At 38.3% G+C, this 22,179-nt stretch overlaps 1 protein-coding gene across 2 annotated transcripts in view; it reads right to left on the bottom strand.

Annotated features, from left to right (window-relative positions):
• Positions 1-16,063: 16,063 nt before the first annotated feature.
• Positions 16,064-22,179, bottom strand: part of LOC134528214 (connectin-like) — a 903,159-nt gene continuing 897,043 nt past the window's right edge. For both annotated transcript variants that reach the window (XM_063361630.1, XM_063361629.1), the window contains one exon: positions 16,064-21,482. In XM_063361630.1, the coding sequence (XP_063217700.1) occupies positions 21,004-21,482 (479 nt within the window). In that variant the 3' untranslated portion in view covers positions 16,064-21,003. The remainder of the gene's footprint in view (positions 21,483-22,179) is intronic.

The following is a 22,179-nucleotide window of genomic DNA, read 5'->3' as shown; positions in this document are numbered from 1 at the left end:
CTTGTTCTTGAAACTGTCAGGACTCAGTATCGGTGACTGTCTCCGCCTATAGTAAGCTTGCTGAAACTTGGCGTACATTTGATATGCTAGAAGATATCTTCCACTTTCAAAATCCATGTTCATTTCAACGTACGGATAACTTTCGCTGTTTAAAAATATTTTTACATTGCGTATTTGACAGTTATCGAATATGGAGCGACTTACTCCTGCATTGAGCTGTCTTCCGGTCTGAAGCCCAACGATGATGTATCTTGGTTTTTCCGTAGCGAAGCTGGACTTTACTATCCAATTGATACGCTGACTATGAGGCAAGCCAGGATAAGTTTCCAGGCTCCAGGATCGGAATATCACATCGAAGTTCTTGCCATTTTCTATGTTCTTCAACATCTTGACTCGTTCAACGGTGCTCACTTGGATGTGGGGCAGCATCCACTCGATAGACTGTAGTGTTAGCGAGACATCTTGAGGGTTTTCTGCAGCGGCGACAATTGCATTAATGTGCGTGTTGGCTAGAAGCAGTACGATCTCTTATTTCGAATTAATGATTATATGCTTGTAGTCCTCAGCGAATCCGAGAAGCATGGACAGAGGAACACAAACTTCGAACTTCCCTTCGGCATAAACCGGAAGCTTATATTCATCCTCGAGAGCCCAACCGGCCATCTTTGCAGCAGACAGTTCATTTGGCGTGAGCGAAAGGTAATTTTTCATAGCAGATGTTATGCCTATATCTCTCGTCTGGTCTACCTCAACGCCATTGAGTACATATGTAATGCGCTCGATTAGGTGAAGAATACCATTGCAGGATATTGATGTTGTTGTCGGGTGCGTACCATCCGCTTTTGTACGCGTGCCTCTTATACGTAGAAATGACTGCGAAGGTAAAGTACAAATATCTTGGTGTTGTACTGCAATGCGTACTTCCGATGGTAGTGCGTACGGTCCGAGCAGGAAAGGCTGGTACTCGTGCAATTCCATTTTCGTAATGCTGTCATCAAAAATGACCGGATCTTCCACGTTGAGGATTTCGTCTTCCATATTTATTCGGCACTTGTCCAATACTGAGAAGATACTTTATGTTGTCAGGTGTTAATGCACCGATGTCTGGTAGAGAACTGTTCTTAGTCACGACAATACGATTTCTTTTATAACTGTTCGGTGTTACGAACTTTATGCCCATCGCTTCAAGTGCAGACGTAATGTAATTTCTTCGTCTTGAAAATTCACCAATCGTCCTCGCTGGTCAACGATTCGGACGACGACTTCGTGTGCGCACTTCACGACGACTGGAACGTACTTTGCGGTACTTCTACCAGTTTATATCCTGGCGGGACCATCGGCGAAAACTCGTGCAGCATGTTGCTTAGTCTTCCGTTGAGATACGTTCCACTTGCCAAATTACAGTTTATTCTTATGACATTCACAGGCAAAATGTTTACTGCGCGCGTAGATTCGTACGTTCTTCCTGTATCATACACCTTTGATTCGAATCCGAGCATCGTACCTATGGTGCCAGGTTTCGTAAAGTCGACATTTTCACTACATGTTAGAATGATTTTTTGAGTGTTTGGATTTCCACGCAGTTGAAAGTCTACATCCCGTGGTAACATATCCCTGATGTAATTTGCAATGTCGTCAATTTCGTAAGAGCCAACAGGTAACTGTATTTCATGAGCGGTCCCATCGCTTTTCAGGAAACAGATCTTGCAGTTTTCCTCGTCGATATTAGGTATGGCATTATACGTTTGAAAATCTACGAGTCCGATACACCATTCTCTGTCTAAATCCAGAGGCGGGAAATGAACCGCCCGCAGCTCAGATGCGTGACCTGTCAAGGTAAGTGTTATCGACATGACTAATAAATTATCATCACTGCACAACCTTTAAGTAGCAATTTTTATTTGTCAGCTAATTTTTGTTTGTTAAAAAGCGAAGACACAAGTGTCCGCAGTTTGTTTGATTAGGCCTCTGTTCCGTTTCGTAATTGTAAAACAATGTAGTGGACCGGCCCAGGTACTGTCGCAGTTCTGGCGGAGGCCGTAAATTACCGAAACTGTCGTAGTAAGTAGAATTTTTTCCAGACTTTATGTACGCCACCCAGTGTGTGCCTCGACCCGACAACGTGTCTAAATTAATTATGGCGCGCTCACGTGTCTTTGCCTTGCTGGGCAAAGTGTCTCGCATAAACACACCGCGGAAATTTGGTATTTTAAGTTTGCGTGCGTACTTTATTAAATCTACGTTGGTGAGCGGACGTTTCGGCAAAGAACTTAGGATTTTTTCATTCGTTTCTTCCTCATGCCTCGTCCTGTCTTGTGAGGTTGCAAGTAGAGTCCTGCGCCGTTTTTTTACCGATGGCAATGGCTTCCATGCTGGCATTGTGTCGCTGTGCTTCTTTTAACTGCTTGCGCTCATTCTTCGAAGTGTTGACTGCCCGCACTATACCGCTCGTTGCACCGATGAGGCCGCCGAGAGCACCCAATGCAGGCAAAAGCAAAGGAAGAAATCCTCCTATAATCTTCTTGTCGAAGGTCTGTAATTTTTGCTTGGCTTTTTGCACGCCTGCACCAGTCTTGCGTTTGGTCTTGCGTGAGTTAGTCTTTGACTTGATGGAGCTGGCTCGTTGAGCGCCCAGTCCTAATTTCGTCTTTGCCTTCATGATTTTGGAAACGCCCCACGCTGCGATTTTCTCTCCTAGTCCCGCGTTCGACGATTTACTTATATCTTCGGCTTCCTGTGCCAATATCTGATCTGCTCTGTGCCTAGATTCCAGATCCTTGCTTAATGAATATGCGATATCGTGCTGCTTGCACTTTTCGTCCAGAGAATTAATGCTCTCGTCACCTCGAGCTAACCTTTTCGCTAGTTTAGTCCCGGGGCCGCAAAATCTGTAACCGGGAATGTGTAGCTCGAATGGTAGGTTGTTTATCAGCGAGTTTACGAGTCCCGCACCGATGTATTTTTTGTTCTTACCTCTTCGAGTCATTACGCACAACTGACCAGTAAGTATAAATACGCTTCTTTTATACAATTACTTTAGTACAATGCAGGTCGTCAAGCAAGACGTGTGTTTGCCCGTGCGCATTACGCAAGACGATGTATTTAGTGCGCGTGAATCATGACATGGCTTACTGTTGCCTTCTGCCGTACGATGCATAATGGCGGGTCCGTCCAACTGCGGTAAAACGTGTGTTTTACTGAGTTTACTGGAGGAGCCAAATGGTCTTCGGTTCGAGAACGTCTACTTGTATTCCAAGTCGTTGCAACAGCCAAAGTACCGGTGCCTAGCTACTGTTCTACGCTCGGTGGATGGTGTGGAGTATTTTCCGTTTAGCGATAATACCGATGTTGTACCTCCAAACGAAGCAAAGCCTAATGCCGTGTTTGTTTTCGACGATGTAATGTGCGAGAAACAAGGCATAATACAAGAGTACTTTTCCATGGGCAGACACGCCAAGGTAGACTGTGTTTACCTGTGTCAGACGTACAGTCGTATTCCAAAACATCTCCTACGAGACAACGCAAATGTCATAGTTTTGTTTCGCATGGACGAACTTAATTTACGTCACGCTTATGACGATCACGTAAACACCGACATGACATTCCAAGAATTCAAAGACATGTGCTCCTTGTGTTGGAAAGAAGAACACGGATTCCTAGTCATAGTCAAAGACTGGCCTCTATATAAGGGCAGGTACAGACGAGGTTTCAATCAGTTTATCGCCAAACATGAGTCATAGCATTTCGAAATTTGGACGTAGCAGTCGAGACTTACGTACTGCTCTCAAGTCTCATGACGACGTTATCCGCAAATACATTTCGCTACTGGCTCAAAAAGTAGACGGGGTGAAAAAGGAATCACTTGAGTACCTCGTAGCCATATACCAGCGCGTGGAAGCTTCGGATTCTCGCATTCGCGACATGATCGAAGTATCGAATGCACAAAGACGTGACGATCTGAGGTCTTTCCAAAGTAGTCTGAAAGCATCACTATCTCAATCGTCAACAAATTCAGATTTGGCCAAACACAAGAAAGAAGTTTCTGCGAACGAATAAAAAAGTATATAAGGAGGTCTTGCAATAAGTTTTCAGCCAGTACAATCTCGGACCTGGCCGGTGACCTTCATCGAGCTATACAGTCTGTTCGCGAAAAATATTTACTTGCTAGACGAACCAGACTTGCACATGAGATGGAAAATGAGGAGATATTTAAACCAATCACTAGTCGCCTCGACGAACTTAAAAACAAGGAAGATTCCAGCCATCATTGTGAAGACAGAAGTTGAAGATGAAATGCCGACTGTAAAGAAGAGAAAGTATGAACCAGATCGAGAAGAAGAGGACTTAACAAGTACAGAGTCCATGCACAAGAAAAAAATACCGAAAAAGGGACATCAAGTAAATGCAATGGTTCGACCATACCTGATATCGTTTACGAGCCGGAATAATGACACGACCTACGGAGTGTACAGAAAACATAATAAATGGTTCCTCGGTGCTAAAGAAATAGACTTTCTACCAGGAAATATCGTGCGCGTAGCAGAGTTCAAAACGCGCGGGACTCCGGGTCTGTACGAATTGCTGTTTCGCAGGGAACCTAAAGGATATTCTCACAACGACTTACAAGAGTACAAAAAACTGCTAGAGCTAACCAATGCACATTTTCGCGATAACGATCCAGATAGTGGTGTATATAAAGACGTAGATCATGAAAAAATGGACATTCTCGCTAATCTCTTCAGTGAACTAACAATGCATGGAGAAGGTTTAAAAAAGCTAGAAAGTGGTCAGATATTTGACTATGTATATTGGGACGACCCCAATGAATTAGTTGATCGCCTTAGAATTCTACATGCTTCGCTTAGCGTAGGAAACTATTCGCACATCAACGAAATAGTCTCCATACTTGAAGAGCTGAGGGAAGCCGGCTACATACAATGAGTCGAACCGGAATCGCTCGCGAACTTCATGCTCCTGCTAGACGAAAATACCTTCGTCGCAAAGTCATAGTTCGTGGAATTGATGATTTATTCCAGGCGGACCTTGTTGAGATGATACCGTATTCCCGATTGAATACAGGTTTCAAGTACATGTTGACAGTCATCGATGTTTATAGCAAGTTCGCTTGGGCTAGACCTGTAAAATCAAAGACTGCAACTGACGTAGCCAAGGCCATGAACAATATTTTGCGTGATGGACGTGTACCGTCGCACCTGCAAACGGACCTCGGGAAAGAATTCTACAATGCAACCTTCAAGGCTTTGATGAAGAAGTATGCCATCAAACACTACTCTACATTTAGTAACGTCAAGGCCTCCGTTGTCGAAAGGTTTAACAGAACTTTGCGTTCCAAGATGTGGCGGCAGTTCACGGCTAACGGAAATTACAAGTGGCTTGACATCTTGCCGAAACTAATAAGCGAGTATAATTCCACGGTGCATTCTACCACGAAAATGAAGCCAAAGGACGTAACGGACAATCGCCTGCTTCAAACAGTGTTTTCCAACACGAAGAAGAAAGATCCACGAAAGCATAGAGCTAACGTCGGTGACATTGTGCGAATCTCCAAGCAGAAAGGTATCTTCGAGAAAGGTTTCACTGCAAACTGGAGTCCCGAACTTTTCCGTGTGACACATGTTCGTGAATCAGAGCCTAGGACCTACTACCTCGAAGATTTGGACTCACAGCTATACAGTGTCTTGAACAGCACAAGATTAAATGCGGAAATAAATCTTAACCAAGTTTTTAGTAATTTGTCTGTGTATTTTTTTGTACTTGTAGTAGTGTAGTATGTATGTAATAAAAGTATATTTTTAAAAGAACTTGCGGTGTTTTTTATTTTCTCTAACCTGCCACTTTAGTGGTACTTTTTTAAAATATTAATGTTGTTTTGTATCGTCCAGGGATTTAACCAAGGACCTTAGTCGATCCAATCAATCAGTATATAGATTACAAATTTATTTAATGAATTTTGAACTTTTTCCCGAATCTCTAGCATTAAAATTACGAATTTCCAATATGGTAGTCTTGATGTCTGATAGGATGATGGTCGTAGAGGATTTAGAGTCTCTTTACGAAAGTTTAACATGGTTTTTTGAATTTTTAATTTTTTCATAAAATTAAACATTATTGCATCGATCGGGTATCGAACCGAGGACGGGAATCGATCGAATCAATATGTAAATTAATGAGTGATTTATTTAATGCATTTTGGAACTTTTCCCGAATTTCTAGCTAAATAATTACGGATTTTCAAGATGGCGTCCAAATTTCAAGATGGCGGGTGTCACAGTAATAAATGATTACTGCACTCTAGCGGATAAGAACTAAACTAAACTAACATGGCGTCAGCGCACTCTCGCCGACGAGACATTGATGATGGCTTCCAGCATCAAAGACAAGATGGCGGACATGACGTCATACTAGATGACGATATATATGCTTTGAAAAAAAGTGGTGGGAGTCAGTCTGCTAGTTAGCACCCACCACGGGGGAAGGATCGGTCGCCATTTTTAATTTTTTTTTGCCCTCACCGGGTTCGAACCAAGGACTCCGAACTCCGTGTCGTAAAAGTATATTTTTTAAATATTTTTTATTAAAATTTTATTATTTGAATTTTTTTATAATTTTTAAAAAAAATTTCATTAAAATCGGATAGTAAATAAAAAAGTTAAAGATGGCGGCCGTAACGGAAACTGCAACAGTGACGTCATCATTCAAAATGGCGGATAACACAATGCCGGAATTTTCTAGAACACAATGACGTCATCTAACATGGCGGTCCAAAATGGCCGCCGGGGTCAAGTTCAAGGTCAAAGGTCGTCACAACCATCCAAGATGGCCGCCGTGACGTCAGAATCCAAGATGGCGGACCGACAATCTTCAATCCACCGCCTGGCGCCTGATCTCGGAGCCCCTATTATATACTACTAATAAATACTTGGAATTATACTTGTAATCAGATTTTTTTTTTAAATTTAAATTTTAATCCGTTTATAATATCGGCACCTGGACGGAAACTGCGAATTGTTTTCAGGTGTCCTCAAATGAGAAAAAAACAATAAGTTGAAGTGTCCATACGGTGTTCTGACGTGAACGTTCTGTACTCTCTTTCATGAATAGAAAGTATTAACTCGACAGCGCGAATCACGCAACTCCTTCGCGTGCTGCGCTCCGACTCGCGGCGTGTTAGCGAGCAACCAACTGCCAGCTTGCGTCTCACTTAAAGCAGAACTTTCTTCATAATGAACTTGAGGCGAGCAGCAATGTTATATAGAACGGCAAACACGCCCTCACAACAGTTTGGAGCGTTTCGACGGGTCGTTACCACAACGCCGAACGTACAATAACGCTGAATACCATAAGGCCGAATGCCAAATTGACCGCAACGCCGACAGCTAGAAAACTGCTGTGTACCACAACGCCGAAATACAGTAACGCTGAAAAATTTTGCTGCGGGGAGGGGGGGGGGGGGCACAGGAGCAAAATGAAAAACAACTGAATGAATTAGTGTGCTAACCTTACATAACCTAACCTTTGTGGTAGTCCTGCAATGACATTTTTCGGCGTTAATGTATATCGGCGTTGTGGTACACATCAGTTTTCTAGCTGTCAGCGTTGTAGTCAATTTGGCATTCGGCGTTATGGTTTTCGGTGTTATTGTACGTTTGGCGTTGTGGTATTTCGGCGTTGTGGTGCGTCCCCCGTTTCGACTCATCGTGACTTGATGAGCTCACTGAACGTTTCTGTACAGATATTACTCGCTCATGTACAGATGCAAGCCGAGTTTAAAAACTACGAAATGAACGAAAGAAACTCAAAACGTTAAAAAGGTTCCACAACGTTATCAAATATCCGTTTATGAAATACGCACGGCGCAAAAACTGAACACAAGCATCGGCCAACTTCACACTTCTGTCGTTTCGGCTTGCGTAAAAAATAATGATAATTTTGCACCGTAAAAATATTAAACATTCTAAAATAAAATTTTTTGAATGTTTCATTATAAATATGAATTATCAAAAGAATCCCATTGGAATATATATATATATATATATATATATATACAATTTTTATACAGTTTCAAGTCACAGGGTCGATGACGTCTTGCGACTGGCGTGCTTTATGAAAGACCGTGATTATCTTACGTTGGACGCGTGTTGCGTTCCTTGCGTTGTTTATGAACCAGGTCTTAAAGCTCAATTTCATTATTTCATTTCCTGATCATTACCATTGTTCAAGGGTTTTTTCCCTGTAAAATCATTACGATAGTTTCGTCACAAATGTTTTTCCAACGGATACTTGCCGTGGATTATCTAATCGCTGTAAAACGTCGCGTTAGGGTTCATAACTAATGATCACTCGAGTGTTAACTTTTACAGGTCGAAAGTAACCTTTTGATAAAAAATTGGTTGTCTGTAAAGTCGGTTTACGGACGTTAGTTTAACGTGGCGTCATAACAAAACATTGATGAAATTATTGCATACTTTTATGAATAAAATTGAATAATTTTTATTGAATTATTACTATTTTGTATGGATACAAAGAAGGAGTGAAATGAAATCTACAATTGATAAATTTACTTTTATTTGCACTCATTAATTTAAATATGTTTATTACTTTAACGAAGAGATTATTTTAACTATAACTTTTATACATGTTTGCTATTTAACTTCTTCCAATCTGTGTTATTCTGTTAAGGATAGTACGATGATAGGAAAAGTAGGAACCGAATGGGAGTGTTTCAAGTTTAATGTGCCTCGAAAAAGTCAAATCTATGGTTGTTCCAATCGAGTGAAAGAGAGATAGATGCGGCGCAAGCGTACAATGAGCGCAACGGGACACAGCGTAACGGGACAATGTGCGTAACGGGACACTTTTTCGTGCGTGCAGCCGGCGTTCATCGATTTATTAGACGATGTCGCGTCAAAAATTTTTTGATCCAAAACGAATGCAGCAAGAGAGCTGTCGAAATAAATTTTCTCAGATAACAGTAACGGCAGTAGTGGCGAGTGAGACCGAACATTGATGGGCTGATGAAAGTGTTACTGACTGCACCGGCTTCCCTGCACCGCCCTGCCGGGAGGTGCCTGCCCTCGCATGGGGTCAGCCTCCACAGAGGCACTGGGTGTGGCGCATGCGGCTTTTTCCCCATAAGATTTTACGGCTCTACAACTCACTGCGCTGCCACAAAAAAAAAATCAAACGGCACAATCACAAGGCATGTCCTCAACCTGTACGCTCGCACCCCTACGCGGAAAAATCCTCATGAAACATATTGAAAAAAAAAAAAAAAAAACAACTAGCATTCGCTATTCTAACAACATGTGAACAAAAAATTATCTTCAATGAATCAAATAAAAATTAGATTAAGAAGTACATTAACTGATGACAACTTACGATCATACCTAAAATATGAAATAAGTAGTCACTTTCCCGACATAGCTAAGCTTTCGGAAGCGATGCAAAATCATCGTCCCGATTAAGCAATAAATTTGACAAAGCCAAGGTGGTTATTTTTATTTTTTGATAGTTAATTAATCAAAATAATTTAGGGTTTCTTGTTTTATCAGTAGAGCCCTAGGTACTAATGACTACTTTTTTTTTTTTTGCGTTTACCTGCTTTTTTATATTCCCAGTAGCCTTTATTTTTAAGACTTTATGTTGAATTTGTGAATAAGATGTTTTGATTTTATCTCTTTTTTATTGTGTTAAAATTTCATGTAGATACAGAGAAAATACTTGTTGCGGCTCTATAAAAAATTGGAGAATCTGTTTACGTAGTATTTAGCTGATCTCACTCGTAAGTCTGCCGACACCTGGTAAAGGCGAAATATGGTCACTAAAAAGTGTGCGATTAATAAATGCCAACATAAAATATTAATTTTTAAATATAAGGAAATTATAGAAATTTATGAAACATAATAACATAAATAAAAACGAAATTTTACAAAAATTCTCAGTTCATAATTTATGGAATGGTGTATCAACGGAATAGCGTATTGAGTGCAATGGCAAAATATTATACCTTGGAACAATTTTTGTAAGTGTTGAATCATTTTGGTAGCAATAAAAAAGAAACATGGCTGTTAAAAAATAATTGTGTATATGTTTGTTAGACGTGAAACACGCGTTAATGTAGCACGAAACAAGCATTAATGATGCTTTCAATGAAATATATTTGCACATTTTTATTTGAAGTTTTTTCCCATGCAATAAATATTAATTCTGTTCCAAGGTAAGGTTAGCAGACGTGTGCACGTGTGTATTTTTTGCACTAGAAACTGAGGTCATAATTTAAACTTTGCGGCCATGCAGTTTTTAATTTTTGAAACAAAACTGTTTTTGGTTGTTCCGTCTTGTTAAATAAATAATTTAAAAATAATATGGTTAATATACTTAGCAACGAACGAATTAATAAAAAAATCATAGTTGCCAAAATTTGCTTTTGAAAAGATAACGACTTTCAGGTCGTTAGGTTGCCTCTAAATACTGCACAGTTCCCGGATTTGCAAAGAAAATAAGAGCGTTAGTTGTAGCATTGAGTTGCCACTCTTTTATCTTTCTTGCGTTGTGGATGTGACCAGATATCGTAATACGACAATACGGGAAACTCTGGCCAATAATCATCGTCGAAACGCGAGACAATTTACTGCATTACTTTCAAGCTATTTTAACCCCAAGCCGCTAGATGTCATTACTCTCACGCTCCTTAAAATACACATTGTATAAAAAAATAATAAAAGTAGTTGCACTCCACTCAGACATCACTTGTTTGGCGTGTTTCTTAACGAGTTTGGCTATATTGACCCTGTTACAACATCTGGTGTGGCTTACCTGCACGAAAAGGGGAAGCCTAAAGGTGGGTCTACACTGTATAACAAAACAAGTTATAAAATGTTATATTACAAAGTTATACAACATGTTACAAAATGAAAAGAATGAAAATTATATTACAAGTTATACAACAAAGTTATATAACTTGTTATGAAAACGTGAAGAAAAATGTTATATAACACCATGTTTTATAACAAAATAAGTGTTATAAAACAAGTTATATGTTTCCCATGCAGTGTCGGTAAAGATCAAAGGAAGTTAAATAACTTGTTGTATAACATGTTGGCCGTTTGTCCACACTGGTATACATATTTAAAAACATGTAACATGTTATGAAACAAGTTGTATTATTTGTTATATAACCTATTATTTAACTTGTTATGTAACATGTTATGAAACAAGTTGTATAACTTGTTGTATAACATGTTACAAATATAACATGTTTTTGTTATATAGTGTAGACCCACCTTAAGATGTACATCAACTTCTGTCCCTGCCCGAACACGCCCGAATATTCACCTTCGGCCAACCTCGGGTTCATTTATATATATTTATATTTCTCGGTTTATTTTAATGTAGCTATACTAAACTAACTAACCGTCCACAGTGTTTTAAATTGTTTTAATGTAGCTAACCTAACCGACCACTTTTAAAATATTGAATTCATTTTTCCTGCGCAAAAATAAAACAAATCCCGAGGTTGGCCAAAGGTGAATATTCGGGCGTGTTCGCGCAGGGACAGAACTTGATGTACATCTTAGGCTTCTCGTCCCACCCTCGCTGCAGCTGTGGTGTTCCGTGGTCGCCGCCGCACCCGCAGCTGCGACGCCCTTCGAGCATCTGCCGAGGGCATCGGCGCTTTCGACCGCCACGTCTGCCGCGCGCCGACGGAACTCGACCACACCCTGTGTCTCGCGGCGCGCACGGCACTACCGCCGAGCACACCAAGATTATTTTGACGTGACAACGTCTAATAAATCGATGAACGCCGGCTCCACGCACGGAAAAGGATGACTCATTGTCCCGTTACACTCATTGTACGCTTGCGCCGCATCTATCTCTCTTCCACTCGATTGGAACAACCATCGATTTGACTTTTTCGAGGCACATTAAACTTGAAACACTCCCATTCGTTTCCTACTTTTCCTATCATCGTCCTATCCTTAACAGAATACGGTAACACAGATTGGAAGAAGTTAAATAGCAAACATGTATAAAAGTTATAGTTAAAATAATCTGTTCGTTAAAGTAATAAACATATTTGAATTAATGAGTGCAAATAAAAGTAAATTTATCAATTAAATTGTAGATTTCATTTCACTCCTTCTTTGTATCCATACAAGATAATGATAATTCAATAAAAAAAGGTTTAATTTTATTCATAAAAGTATGCAATCATTTCATAAATGTTTTTTTATGACTTTGTCACGTTAAACTATCGTCCGTAAACCGACTTTACAGACAAACAATTTTTTTCTCATGTGTAAACAGCTTAGCTCTCGGTATACGGCATATTGCAGGAGTAATTTCGTGGAAATGGAACGGAAGACGAAAGGAAATGCAACACAAATATGGCGGACCCCCACGTGTAACAGCATAAACACGTGTATAGTCACTTTCGCAAACATACCAAACGTGTTGATGTGCCAAATGAAAATTAATGGTAGTGAAATTACCCTGGAATATATTTGGTAAACTAAAATGGTGATAGTAAAAAGTAATCCCAAGTTTTACAAAATGTAAGAAAACTGGCAGTGCAGCCATACTACTGCATATTCCTTAACATGCTCTGTAACACAGCGGTAGAGAACGTGCTTGTTCGTCACTGGAAAATTACTTTTACAAAAATATTATAATATTACAAAATCAGCTAAAATAAGGTTAATGTTTGTTTACAGGAAGTATTTACAGATTGATTTCAGTCGTTTGAATATACAAACATATACTTAGTGTTATAATATGTGTTTAAAAATATTCCAGGTAATATTTTATAGTGTCATACTAGTATGACTTCTAACATGCGCAGAAACGTTATGGTATTGACTCTTTAGTGAATTTTAACAATATGGACAGTAATTTAATAATATTATTTGCCGAAAATCAGTTCCAAAGCCGAGGCTTTAACAGAGACGTTTCTAAGAGTTACAAATTTTTCCGTTGTTTCGTGCTGCTTTGCTATCTTGCATTTGATGGTGGCAGGCAAGTTTACGGTTCAAGCAGCGAATTATAGCGGCGGGCGCAGAAGGTATACGTGTGTTTCGCATACAGAAATTTTGCTAGTTTAAAAACGAATATTTATTTGTTAGTTTATTTATGACGCTCTGTATTATTTAAAAAAAACTCTACGTTAAATTTTGTGTCCGAGTTTCATATTATAATTTTTTTTGCAACATGAACAAAATGAGGACACATAAATAATTTGCTCGTTACCGAAGTTAGATGTTTACACATCACTAGCGAGTACTAAAAGACTCGCTAGCAATTTTTTAAAATTTAAACTGTCTACAGCTTTACGCAAACGAACAGACTTTTTATCCTTCATTGAAACTTCACTATGTATTGTTTCAAATCTACTAGCATGCTAGATACACTAGAGACTAATACCAGACAGCTCTGTACCAAAAACACATGCGAGAGTGTGAAAAATAACCTAGATGCTAGAGGCATGTCTACAATAATATTTTATAGATAAATTGTTAAATTATGTATTATATAATCGGGTGTCAAACATGATTAACTTATTTTTAAGACATTTTAAGCACTGGAGGATTATTTCCCCCCATAAAATTGTATGATAAAAGTTTTTCTATATAAAAGAACGTTATTTAGTTGAAATAATCGTAACATATGTATTAAACAGATACATTGCTCATACGTATTGTTAATAATGCCGTCTGCCATCTAGCGGACTGACGTGACGACAACGCCAGTTTTTCACTCAAAAATCTTCGGAGCTGTGTTAGTCTCCAGTGTATTTGCTATCGCGCTCGCTCTTACTGTCGTTTCGATATGTGTGTGTATGTATGTATGTATGTATGTATGTATGTATGTATGTATGTATGTATGTATGTATGTATGTATGTATGTATGTATGTATGTATGTATGTATATGTATATAGCATGTGGCTCGCGGTTAACTCACCCTGACCATCAACCAAGCGGACACATTTCACCAAAATACAAATTTGTAACCCAACAAGCTCAATCTTAAAAGTTGGAGAAAAGACCCAGTTACAAGTGTTTTTCCAAAACCACTCTTGCAAACGTGTAATGACAAGTAACAAGTTTGCGAGTGATTTACTTGCAAGCTGCTACAAAAACCTGGATTATTGACAATTGTAGCTTACAAACTTGTAGACGACGATTGTCGTTTACTAAAAACCTACCTTCAATGTGAACTAGGTTACAATTGCAAGTTATACAGATGCAGTCGTCTAAATATTTATTTAATGAGCTAAATTAATAAAAAAAAATACAGACGAAGTAGAATCATAAAAAAAAACAGCAACTGAACAACTGCTATCAGTATATTAATTAACTGAGGTTATGACGCATAGTCATCTAAGTTACAAATGTATTAACTACACTTTTAACGCGTAACTGAACTTCTGCTGGTTAGTGACAACTTTATAAAATCTACGTGAAACGCCTGTTCGTAACCACTTATGATTACAAGAGCTCATAGTTTTACAATGGTTAATAACGAGACCTATACATTTGTGAAACGGGAAGCCTAAGATGTACATCAAGATCTGTCCCTGCCCGAACACGCCCGAATATTCACCTTCGGCCAACCTCGGGTTTATTTATATATATTTATATTTCTCTGTTTATTTTAATGTAGCTATACTAACCTAACTAACCGTCCATAGTGTTTTAAAGTGTTTTAATGTAGCTAACCTAACCGACAACTTCTAATATTTGAATTATTTTTCCCTGCGCAAAAATTAAACAAATCCCGAGGTTTGCCGAAGGTGAATATTCGGGCGTGTTCGGGCAGGGACAGAACTTGATGTACATCTTAGGCATCTCTTGTGAAACGGGCCCCTGATCACGCTGCCTGCGAATACCGTGAAGTCACAAGTAAGGACCTGCGTTCGCCCGCAACGTTCGCTGTCCAAATGCCACGGCGCAACAAGTCTATACTCAGTCCACAACGTCTTGAGTAAAAGGTGACGCGGCAGAAACCTACACTCGCTTCCCGGTGTCCGTTCAAGTCCGTGAAACAAACTAATTCAATACAAATAGTAGTGAATAAGTACGTTTTATACTTACGGTGACTGTTGCCATCTTACGACCTGGTTAAGTACAGGAAAGACACGCCGCAAGAATCCCTTACTACGCAAATTACGATTCGTGAATTACGTTGAACAGTATTTTTTGTGTAATCTTTATTTATGGAAAAAACTATTGCGTGTGTGATCGACTCATAACTAAGTTAGTGTTTTGATGTTAGCACGTACTGGAATAAACTCGGAATGGGGGCTTTCATGAACACAAAATCCAAGATATAAATTCAATTTTTTTTAGGGCTGTACGTTGGTTGGCTATAGCCTACCTAAAATTGGACGAAGCGTTTCAAATTGAGCTCGAAGTTAGAATTTAATTACCTTTGAAGGTTCCAGAAAATATTGAAAATGGTATAATTTTGATATTTTGGTCGAATAATAAAAACGCTGGAAATAGGTGGGATTATATTTACCTACTTTGTCGTTTGTAGCCATAATGCATGACGTACGAATTCATAAAACCTAAACAACCAAAACCATTTTCTGCAATTTGGCTAATATGAAAAGTGCGTAAGTGAACTCTGTGGTGACGAAGTGTATACCAGTAATTATTATTGGTAAATATGTAAGTAGATGTTGATTGTAATGTTGAAAGTTAAAAAAGATCTATAATAAAACACTTAATAGATAGTTAAGTAATAAAGTTTATAGTCTCGGCCCCGAAAATGTCCAAATCGTCTAATATGTGCTTCCAGAGTGGAAATTAAAATACTTAAACAATTTTTTTTTAATTTTTCATTCAACGTGTCAGTTATTATTGTGATGCAGCAGTAAGACACTCTTGCTGCATAATTGCAATTTTAACGACTAGACAACGTGTTAAAATAAAGTGCATTGCTTGCAAGGAATAACTAACGGGTGGGTCGAAGAAAATGTAGGTTTTTTTCGACCCAACATAATAAGTAACTACGAATAGGAGAAGTATAAATAAACGTTCATAGAGTTTACACATCTATTTATTTATTTATTTTATTCTGGACAGTAGAGCAAATTTGCCAAGGTCTATGTTACAAGGTGCTTTTAAAAAAAAGCTCTTACACACTTTCACACCGCTAACAACATAAGTAACACAAAGCAGCTTACAGACGATATGTTGTTTTACAGAAGGTTTGTCCCTGTTTACACCATAAGTAGGTAAACTCAACCAGGAAGGAACATTAAATCGGTGTTTTCATATCAGCTGATTAAAGAATTAGTCCATTCCAAAAACCAAAAATTCAACAGTTAAGGTAACTACAGATAGGTCCTAATAAAATGTACGAAATAACGACAGTATTTTTATAGTTAAAATTTAATGTTCTAATTATTTATAGAAAAGTGCAAAATATGCGTGAAAAAAATACATGAAGCCTTATAATCTAGAATGAATAAATCTACCAACTGGCTCTCAAGCATACTAATGCTTGGTATTTTGATGTTTCAAAGGTTGGGATGGACTAATTACAATTGCAAAATTCCAATGAAGAAACTGCGGTATTTAATGTGACTTTACTGAATTTTGGTGTTAAACGATAAAAAAAGGCAGTCTCCTACACACATGGTAGTTTAGTATATATGTGTCCATTGTGGAAGGTACACTCAAGGCTTATGGGACTATTTTCATTCATGATGTTAATGCAAAAATGTTTAAAGTTTGAGTTCAGGAAGATAAAATTCCTTAAAAAAAACACTTTGAAACCCTTCTGAAATATACTCGACATAATAATCAGGAATAAAATGCACACTGCTATTTAATGGCTGTGTAAAATGACGCACCACACATAAGTTTAATAAAGCAGGAAGTAGCAAAATTCCATGAAATTTATATGCGAATTTCAAAAATACTAATATACTAGTGGGTATACAAAAAAAGTGAGCTTTATCACAAGACCCAAAATTAGTTGATAAATATGTTTGAAACATACTCATTACAAATTTGAGCATATAATATGCCCACACAAAAATTATGTACTTAAAATCCAGCAGCTCTGTACACACACAACACACACGTCTTACATCACATATTACAATAACGATATTTCAAAATTATCCTTACTACCAACAAAACAATTATACATGAATTACTCGAACGTTTATGTATGCTTAGAATAAGACAAATTATAATTAAATTGTTAAGTATTTTACACAGTTGCTTTAACCATATGACGTAATCCAAAACGAGTGTTTTAGATCTTATATTTGTTTTTCAAACTATGGATGCTGTAGATAAGAAATGCCAGAAATTATTACTATACAAATAATGGATACAAAGAAGGCATTGATTAAAAAAATCAAAATATTTACAACATAAATTTTAACTTTTAAAGCTTGTCATAAATGGTCAATATGTTTTATATTGTCACAATTAGTGTTTTTTATGTTTACAGTGATAGTTTGCTTGCTTTTTTGTGGTTGGAAAATGAATAATGCTTTGTTTGTTCATTCCAAACAGCTTTAAAAACAAAGTAAGTTCACTTTCATACTTGAATCATCAGTAACACTAATCTTGTTTAACCTTTTCAGACAAAGAGAATGGCAGATAGACTATTAACATCATCTCAATTTAATTTTTATCTTACACTTGGATATAGTATATATATAGACTGGCACTTATCTCTCTTCTAAGAAAATAAATATACTGAGATGTTATTACATTTTGTGTGCCGTATTATGTACACTTTAGGATAAAAATATATAGATTCATAAACAATCATTTTCGTGGGATGGTTTCAGAATAAATCCCCGCGAAAACTTAAACTTACGTACCAAGCAAACAGACACTAAATGCATAGCTAAATGTGACGGCGAAATTCGATCAAGTTAATCGAACTTGCGCATTTTATTTGCAAAATATTTTGTCATGGTTAATATGTGAGTCACAGTGAAATCAAGCTATTTCATGAAACTGATAGATTTCTTCATAGTTCCATAAGTTTGTTCTTCATGTGTGTATTTATTATAATGATTATTTAGTAACTTCTTAAAGTGAAATATGTTGAACATATTATGTTTACGGCCGGCAAAACGCTTTAGAGTGCCTGCAGTGTTTAGCAACATGGCTTCATGATCGCATTCACGAGCTCGTGGCCTGCTGTGGCTACGACCTGAAATGGATATTTGCAAAATTAGATATTTTATAAGTAACAAGATACTTTGAATGCAAGTCGTGTCTTTTATAAGTTACGGTTAAGTGGTGAAAGAACAAATTTTTTTTAGCAAGTGACTCCGAGTTAACGCCGTTAATACAAATTGAAATGTGTACAATTCGGGAAATCAAACCTAAAATAAATATTTTCAAACATCTTAAATATAAGTTAAACCATTAGTGTTAAAAAAAAATCCGAAAAAAATTTAAAATTGAAAACGTGAGGCCAAAGTGATAATCCAATCGGATAACACCATGTTACAGATAAGGTGTCCTGTTTTTTTGACAGATGGTTCAGTGAACATTCTGAATAGTAAATATTCGTATACAATCAACAAAATTTACTGATGCATAATCATCAAAAATGGCGGTACATGAACATGTTTTTTTAATACGCCACAAGATTCAGCAGTCAAAATCAAAATGTCTGCCGAAACACCTATCAAAATAAATGGACGCACTATATGGAACAGAGTGAAACACAAAGCTAATGTTAACCACTTTAATTAATTACATAATGCATTTCCAGCTGTTTGTGGTAGTTCTAAATGAGAATTTTGATAATCATCTTTTCTTAGTTAAATCACTACTAAAATTAACTTTGTAATCTTAAAAATACGCGCTAATTTCTTGCGCTCGTCTGTTACGGACACAAGGCTTGAGATGCGAAAATTATTGAACATGCTGTAATGAGTCGTGTACGTTTCCTCGACCGTGAACACAACCGCTCAGAGCATTTTGCCAACTGCGCCCTTTGTTTAATGGGAAGCCTAAGATGTACATCAAGCTCTGTCCCTGCCCGAACACGCCCGAATATTCACCTTCGGCCAACCTCGGGTTTATTTATATATATTTATATTTATCTGTTTATTTTAATGTAGCTATACTAACCTAACTAACCGCCCATAGTGTTTTAAAGTGTTTTAATGTAGCTAACCTAACCGACCACTTTTAATATTTGAATTCATTTTTCCTGCGCAAACATAAAACAAATCCCGAGGTTGGCCTAAGGTGAATATTCGGGCGAGTTCGGGCAGGGACAGAACTTGATGTACATCTTAGACTTCTCTTGTTTAATCAACGATAGTCACTTCTCAGTCTGAAAACGCAACTGAAGGAGGGGGAAATTTCTAATTGGGCACGAGGGAAAAAAATAAATAAAATCAACCCTGATTGTGATTTGCATAGACGTTAGAGCACTTCAACACGCCGTGGTTATACAAGAGAAGCATTTGTATTTACACGTTAAAACATCAGAGGACACCAATGAAATAAAAAAAAAATCATTTGAAGTACTGAGCGAGTGTTGTTGGTTCGGCACAGTAGATGACTCTGGCTTCGCGCTTCCAGAACTCGGCATGGAGTCTCGACGTGCGAAGGTGGTAGCCGTTATCGTAACCTCGAACTCAAACAATGCTTGTGCACACACACACAGAGAGCTCTGCTCGCTAATGTGTCAGTCGTCGCGCATATTTGATTATGCACAAAGCGCTGATTGCATGGGTTGGATGTCGTTAGCCGAGAGGGTGCTCCGAGGTTTTAGACAGTGTAATATTCACGCAGTATCACCATTGCAAGTTGGTACTAAATGGCTGCCGTGTCGTTTCGCTAATGCAACAGGGTCGGGAAGTGTCAACTGAGAGAGAGAGAAAAGGATCCCGAAACTCATTGCTGGAACATGTTTGATGAAACTACCTGTAACATAAAATATCGCATTGAATAGCAGTAACAATAATTTCACTTAATTTCTCCACGTGAAACGCATGACAAGAGTCACAATGACAGAATAGTTTATCTTTACAACTTTCCGATAGTTAAATAGTTGTTTTTCAATCGAAAATAATAACCGTATTTTATCCACATTTCTACATTTTAAAGAATATATATAGAAATTAATATGGGGGATAAGACTATGGTGATTTAATATTTATTTGTAAAAACTATTTATACTGCACACATCTTTGTTCATAAATATAAGTTTATTTTTAGTCATGTGAACAACTGACCTTTACTTTATTTAATGAGAAACCACACAACAATCTGTATTTGAAAAAAAAATATTTTAACTAATTTTTTTACTAAATTTCGAGAACGGGGAAAAAAGAATCCTCTACTACTCTGCCATTTGCCAAAATTAAATTCTCGGGTGATAGAACTGAATGCTAGTATGTTGGAAATATGTCCTCACGTATAATAAGTAAAATAATTTTGACGATAAAATGTATATTACGTTTAAATAAAATAGCTTTAGTGTCTCGAAATTAACTGAAGCTTAAAACCATACACACTAAAAATGTTAGTTTTTTTATTATTTTTATCTGAAAGATATAATAAAAAATGTTAAAAATAACAAAGATTAAAATTTTTGGAATACAGATGATAAACAGTCTATTTCATTTTTTCTTTTCTTGTAATTATATGTAGACAAGCACTTGCAAATCTGTTTCAGTACTTCAAAACCTGTATACCCTGAAATAATGTAAAGGATGGTGAGTGAATATTCTCTAACACTCACTCATTGTGGTAAAATATTTATACGTCGATAAGTAAATCGTTGGGATACATTCGTTAAGGTCGCTGCTTGCACAAGCATTATTTGAGGAAACATTAATGCACAAAAAAGAAAGATACATTTCAATGAAATGCGTTTCTCTTCGTCAAATTGTCCGCTCCACTCACACAACAGTACGCAGACCGCCACTAAAGGTCACTGACACAAACAGAAAAGTTGGGCTGCACCTGGGCGCGAGCGGCTCACGTGACTAACGACACGCCCAAGATGGCGGCCAAAATGGCGGCCAGGTGGCCGGCTATCGCGACGCCACCTGCCGACTTCCCGGTCAGCCCCTGGCCCAGCTTGAGGCCGGAGCCGAATTCCACCTCGGCCAACGGGTCCCGGTTGAGCTGCAGGTTCTCCGGGCAGGGTAGGTCCTCGGCCGGGATCTCGAAGAGGTGCTTGCGGACGGCGGCGGCGGCGGCGGCGGCGGCCGGGGGCGGGCCGGTGGACGTGCCGGGAGCCTCGTCGCGCGGCTGGTCGCGCGGGTAGCCCCCTCGGCCCTCCGTGGTGCCGGCGGCGTCCGCCTCCAGCGTCGCAGCGTCGGCCACCGCCTCGACGTCGGCCGGCTCCACCACGCACGTCAGCTCCTCCAGGGCGTTGCGCACCTGCTCGTTGGGCGTCTCGTTGCGCAGCGCGTACATCCAGGACAGCCGGCAGTCGCACACGAAGTTGTTGCCTGCGAACACCAGGGCGCAGCACCTCACGACACGCTTTCCTTCAGGCTGCCAATGGCACGCAGAGCACATCATGTTGGCTTTTCCACCCAAACTACCCATACTTCCTGCCATTTCCAACTTGCACAGCAATGTTGTCTATTAATAACAATACACAAGCATGACTAATTAATAATGATAATCGATTTAGATGGCAATGAATCACCCTGAAGGCTGATTTGGATAAAAGAACCCCCCTCCGGGAAACGAATCCACAGTCTTTGGCTCACCTGCCACAAACTCTCAACCACTAAGTAGTCGACAGTAGGACAAAGAATAATAAGAAAATGTTTAAACATAATGCCCTTTAGGACAATGATTTGGTTATAGTTCATAATTAACTAATGAATTAGAATCAAAATATTTGAAAATTTGCTACATGTTTTTATTTTTCTTTCATAAAATGGATCGTTACTACACTGATAATAGAGTAAGTAACTAAGAGCATTTAATATAAATAATACTTATATGTATTTTCTATTTTTCCATTAGCAACATTCTTTCTTAGTTTCACATGTAATTCGGCTTCAGAAAAATTAGAACAGATATAACATTGTCTTAGTAATAGATAGTCTCCAACCCGGAACATTTAACTTAAACCATATTATAGCACCTTATGTTTATAATTAATTCTCATAATTCGAGAAACAAAAGGTCTAA

This window comes from Bacillus rossius, chromosome 1 (assembly GCF_032445375.1).
Source record: "Bacillus rossius redtenbacheri isolate Brsri chromosome 1, Brsri_v3, whole genome shotgun sequence".
Taxonomy (NCBI): domain Eukaryota; kingdom Metazoa; phylum Arthropoda; class Insecta; order Phasmatodea; family Bacillidae; genus Bacillus; species Bacillus rossius.
This window is presented reverse-complemented; position numbering and strand designations above follow the sequence as displayed.